The sequence below is a fragment of the Lutjanus erythropterus genome, chromosome 4 (assembly GCF_056507025.1).
Source record: "Lutjanus erythropterus isolate fLutEry1 chromosome 4, fLutEry1.hap2, whole genome shotgun sequence".
In the NCBI taxonomy this organism is placed as follows: Eukaryota; Metazoa; Chordata; class Actinopteri; order Lutjaniformes; family Lutjanidae; genus Lutjanus; species Lutjanus erythropterus.
This window is the reverse complement of record NC_139320.1, coordinates 42,193,926-42,199,925: the sequence shown is the minus strand read 5'-3', so window position 1 is coordinate 42,199,925 and position 6,000 is coordinate 42,193,926. Positions and strand designations below refer to the sequence as shown.

At 40.9% G+C, this 6,000-nt stretch overlaps 1 protein-coding gene across 1 annotated transcript in view; it reads right to left on the bottom strand.

The window, feature by feature from the left end:
* Window positions 1-738: 738 nt before the first annotated feature.
* Window positions 739-6,000, bottom strand: part of b3glcta (beta 3-glucosyltransferase a) — a 139,350-nt gene continuing 134,088 nt past the window's right edge. The window contains exons 13-15 of the mRNA XM_084718025.1: window positions 5,618-5,737; window positions 3,215-3,359; window positions 739-1,401 (exon numbers count right to left, since the gene is read on the bottom strand). Of these exons, the coding sequence (XP_084574151.1) occupies window positions 1,234-1,401; window positions 3,215-3,359; window positions 5,618-5,737 (433 nt within the window). The 3' untranslated portion in view covers window positions 739-1,233. The remainder of the gene's footprint in view (window positions 1,402-3,214; window positions 3,360-5,617; window positions 5,738-6,000) is intronic.

The following is a 6,000-nucleotide window of genomic DNA, read 5'->3' as shown; positions in this document are numbered from 1 at the left end:
TTTCTCTCCTACATTGCTGTTTGTGGGTATCTGCCTCATTTTAATGTTTCATGTTTGGTTTCAGTTGTGTTGGAGTCTTGGTAACCCAACATTTCCTGGTTTTGTTGCTTGACAGTAACAGTTTATTGTGAAGAATTAATAGGAAATGAAATGTCCACTTTTTACAGATTCAGATTCAGAAAAGCAAAACAGTTTAGAAGTATTGACGCAGGTGACAAGTCTTCATTGCCTTCATAACATTTAGCATTTTCTTCAGTGGGAAAGGCTACAATCGGCACTCACTCCTGGCTCAAATGACTCTGCAGTAGTCACAGGTATCTCTTGTCTCCAGCTCCGATCAGCTGTGATGTAAACACAACACCTGAGTGGACATGCTCATTTTGTCATTTTTTGGTGTAGGCATGTGCAGCTGTGGAATCTGCACCTGCTTGAAGGTGTGTATTTATTGATGAAGCGCTTGTCTAGTTGAGCGGCTGAAAGGTGGATAAACATTTTACTTCCTATAAGTCCTTCACAATAAAAGTCCCCTGTTATTTTGTTATCTAAATGCTTTTATTATGAAGCAGCAAAATGCAGCAGTAACTTAACACAGCTCCTCTGCAGCTGAAACCAAATATGAAATGGTAAAATAAAGCAGATATCTGAATGTACAAACAGCGACACAGGAGTGAAACTAGACTTCAAAGCACAGAATTTCAGTTAGAAGCTACCTTTAAAAACATCTTTCTCTCTGCTCTCCTGAGCCGAGTCTTGGCTTTCCAGTGCATGGCAACAAAACAAAAAAACATAAAGAGGCTACTGGCAACGGGAAAAAGATCACCTTCTTTTAGCACGTTTACCTGCACTTAAAAAACCTGCATATGCACACTACTTTTGGTGTAATAACTGTGACTACTGCAGTTATTTGACCTGGGACTGACAGTTTATTGCACTCTTTCCCACAGCAGACAAAAGCCATGTAAATACATTCTGCACAGCAGTAACACTGAGTATCAGTAAGTACCTTATATAACCCCTCTTCAAATAATCCCAACTATTCCTTTAAGTAATGGATACACACTCGCATGGTCCCTCTTAATGACAGTTCAACATCAACAATACAAAAACATTTACATCTGTGTTGGACAATACTTCAGCTCCATGACTCCATCATACACATACACACACACGCTCACACACACGCTGTACAGACATACATGTTCATACAGGCCAGTTGTTGTGTGCTTAAAATCATTATAACTCCGTCTTAACGCTCTTATTAAGTCCATCTGAAGCTTTGGCTGCCAAGTCGTCCTTAAGCCATTTGTTGAAGACAGCAACGGGGTCGATGTTCCAGTGTTTATGGAAGGAGATGGGCACCTGGTGAGCTAAGAAGTCTTTGGCATAGTCCTCTGGGCGTGCCTGAAAGGTGAGATTAAGTACAGTGATTTATATTTGGAAACTGTCACAAGAGACTGCGTGCAAGTGCTGCTGCAGAGAGAGAAGGCGTGAAAGTTCAAGTTTGTGTTAGAAAGGATACTGAATACTGAAAACTGAGCAAACTGCTCCTTTTTTTTTAGAAATTATTTTCAAACAAACATCAGTAACTGAATTGTTAAGATGTAAGTTTGTTCATTTTAATGGCTGATTCTTTGGCATAGCAACCTATAATTTTGGTTACGTCAAATATTGGTTGGTATTTTTGTTAGGTTGGTACAAATTAAAACTTTTAATCCAATTTGGTGTTTATTTATTGCACCAGTTCACTCAAACAAAAAGGCCTGTTCACCAGTTTCTCAGCTGCAACATAAAAACATAGTGCAGACACTGACACACTAAGAAGCACAGATTCAAGACAGTTTTAGACAAAAAAACAAAAACAAAATATGCACCTTCAACCTACATACAGTATGATGCCACATTCATGTCTGAGTTACTACACTCACCGTTTTTTTGATTTTTAAATACTGTTCACATAAACATGTTATAATTATGACCTTTTTTTAAAGCTCAGATATATCCAACTTCACAGTACAGCTCCAACATAGACGCCTGTTTAAATCCATCATTCATGGTAATGAACCCTCTGAAGCCCACGGCGCCCTGGAGCACCCATTCTGTTTCACTACAACGCAGAGGAGTGTGTGTCATTTTAAAATCATTCCCAGTGCATTATAATACACAAAAAAAGTTGTGAGCTTTGTGCTGTAGATACTTTAAGTTGTCATCAATAGCTGGAACCGGAAACATAGATCGTAACGTTGGAACGTGTGATTTTTTCCCCCCCACTTTTAGTAAACAGGCTCTCACTACAAATGATGGATGCTGTTTTCCCAGACAAAGTGCCAAGAGGACTTGGGAGACTTGGATTACGCCAGACGAGCAGTATGGAGGCATTTTATTATTATTTTTTTTTCCTGGGTTGTTTTTTCCATTTGGAAACAAGTCACTGTTCACTTAAACTGTTCGGGAGATTCTTCAGTGCTGTTTTCCTGTGAAGCAGTGTTTTGAGGACTAAAAAAAACTAAACCTGACCTTCAGCTGGCATGAGGGTCCCTTTAAGCTTGTGTTAACCACAGTCCTCACCAAAAATCCATTCAAAAACACCCCTGGGATTTGAGATGAGGGAACCGTAAGAACTCAGTCACCGGTTTTAGTATTAATTTCTGCAGCACTCTATACCAGATACAAACAGCCTCACTGTGACCGTCAGAAACTGTCAATATGTGCGACACAGAATAACAAGCTCTGAGACTGATGTGATTTTTCCCCTCAGCTGCTTGTAATTAAGCAATCTAAGATATGATTTAAACACCACAGAAGCAGCAGTCTAATTAGACAGAAAATCTGAAAGCGTCTGTGCGGGTGTTCAGGGCCTCTAAATATCAGAAATTGGGCAGTTGTGTTGTCGACTACCAATAATGTAGAGGTCTCCATCTGTCTCTCTGGATGATAAGTTTGTAAAACCTGTGATGAAATCTGACTTTCTTTCATTTGTTTAAAGGCACCGTGTACCTCACAGCTAAATTTCCCCTGTAACTGAACAGGTGCTGAAGAGATTTCAAAAGATGAATTTTCACCGAGCCAAGAAATTGAGTTCTCCATATATTTTTGCAAGAACATTTGGACAGAAAAAAAAAGCTGCTGCCTTTAAAAATCGGTATCAGTCTCACCACAGGTACAAATAGACACACGGAGAGACACAAAGAATGAGTTGTAAGACTGTGAAAACAACCTGGTGGAAGAGTGCACTGTGCGTGACAGGAAGTCCGAGAGCGTTGAGGCACATTCCCAGCACCATGTCATCTGGCGCGTCATTGCTGTAGCACTTGCAACCGCTGTCAAGAAGTCGGACCACAGCCTCCCTGCTGAACACCATTCTGCAGCGGACATCAGAAACACACAAAACAGATGCACAACACAGGCGAATTTTAGAGGCAAGCGTTGGAAATGACCAGAAAATAACACGCCTGTCTCTCAGCTATCATCGCAGGGTCTCATCGTGCTGATTTTATCGTGAGAGGGCGACAGAGCTGGGAGCAAAACCGCAAATCAAGCCAAGAGGGAAAGATGAAGTTTTCTGTGGATCGGCTCTGCAAAACAATGATGTGACACATCTTTGAAAAGAGACGCAATTACAGATGAAAAAACAGATCTCAAGCTGCCAAAGAAAACGCTCATTGCCACTCACAACAGTTTTTTAGGAGATTTCCCCTTTGGAGAGAACTGGCAGTTGCAGTGCTGTAAAGTGTCACAGCAACTGAAGTGTCCCTAAATAGAGTTTCTCACTCATAGCTCAAGATTTATCTTTAGTGCAGATTTCCTCCAGCACTGACAGCTGACATACTACTTGTGCTTACTGCCCACTTCCAATGGCAAGTAATAAGAGGGCTTTAAAATATGGATCTTGTGGATTTCAATTATTTTTCTGCTGTATGTTTCCCTGCAGTAGCCAACAGTTTCTATGATGTAATGTGAGTATTAAAGGGACACTTTAGATTATTTGAAGTGGGGTTGTATGAAGTACTTATCAATAGTCAGTGTATTACCAACAGTAGATGCAGAGAAGCAGAGAGGAGTACCAGCACAGACGCCAAGCAGTGTACTGCTGTGGACAGGGTCAGCAACATAAAGGCATTTGAGTCAACATAAACTTAAGTGTAAGCTATATTCAGAAAATTTACTCTGCTTTACCTCATCAACAGACCGCCTCAGCCAAACATCACTCTCTCCAAGCCAACCACACTCCAATTGGCAAGAGCCAATGCTGCCTTGATCTGTTTGATTGTGTTATTATGTGACTTTGGTGTTTTAAAAGTATGGTTAGGATCAGAGTCCCACACAGGTCAGGTACCCAAAGTCACCTCTTGGGTAATGTGCAAAAAAAAGGATGTGTAATGGGTATGACATTTATATAAATTTACATGCATGAGTAAAAATTAACTAACTGCAGAAATGAAAATAACTGTGTAGTATTTTTGACATTTAAGACCGTTAAGTCTAACCAGCTGGCAGGATTTATTTTATTGTGAAACACAACATTTGACTCCACATCCGGCCAAACAACAGGACATCACCATCTGATCTGACAGCGATGTAGGCTAGCTGATAGCTAAAACTGAGGACACAAAGACAGAAGCTAGTGGAGAACACCAAACTGTAGTCAATATATTGTCCACACAATTTGGCCAGAATCAATGCTGCAGCTGCTGAGCTCTGTGCGTCTTGCGTCTCAGCGGCATCTGATGGGTGTAAACGTAAAACAGGTTTTTAGATTTCAAGTCTAATTTTTGAGGCTAGTGCCCAGTAAAAAGCCATTAAAAATGTGTTTTTATCCACATTTTGTAACCCAGTTTGAAATCTCACTTTAGCCAGTATCTGTGAGGCAAGACATAGAGACGTTATGAACTTCTTTTGTACATTACAACTGTACATTTACTGCCACAAGGCAACTTCACTGCTAAACTTAAATCCCTCTGCTCTGATCGATAACACCTGTCTGCTCTGAGTGAGGCCATCGTCAATCTCTTTTTTCACTTTCTCTCTTTTTCTCATCCACACCCACTGCTTGTAAACACACTGCTGTGCACACACACTGTCCACACTCAAATGCAACATTTTTATGGAAAAATGGCTGCTCATTTGCTGCTGATGCTTTGAAATGCACAGAAAAGACAGATCCTATACAGACACACACTTCAGCTGTTAAGTGGATAAAATATGTTTTGCTTCTGACCCTCTCCACAGATGGACATTGCTTAGCTGCTGTGCTGCTTCTCCAAACTGGGAGTGAATTGACCTGCATATACTGTAGGAAAAGCACTGACTATCAATTAGTACCCCACATCAAATGATATTAACTATCCCTTTAAGCATGGACTGTCTGTTTTATCAACTGATTGCTGCCTGTTTACTGTATCTTGTGGTGATTTATTCCATATTTTTATAGAGTATCTTTATTACCATGCAGCCTGCAAAATAAAATGTCCCTTAAGGGAGCAGCACACTTTTAAACTGACTTGAACCAGTTTATCTGTAAATTACAGATTACAGGTTTTCCATTACAGGTTTTATAGTCCCTCTGCTGTGTCTGTATCTTTCATCATTATTCCCCGAGCATTGGAGCTGTGAAACTCACCCTCCACCTCCTGTGATGTAGCTGTAGCCACCTTGGCTCAGGCCATAGCCGTACCGCTCGCCTAGACACACTGGCTCGGAGGGGTTATAACAGCTCAGCAAGACTTGCAGTCGGGGAATGCTGCAGAGAGCACAGATCAAACTCATCATACCCTCATCATCATCATCACACACACATGCCTGCACATGCACACACATATGAAACTGTCCATTTAGAGGCTGAAATAACTGCTCCCCCTCAGGCACTATTACACATCCAGAGGCTTCCACATGAAGGGGCATCCTGACAGATATAAAGTGAAGCCAGCTGGACTTGAATTTATGTACTGAGCTTTTTAGATGTTCGACAGGATGGTAATATCTCTGGAACTCATTTTCCCAAAA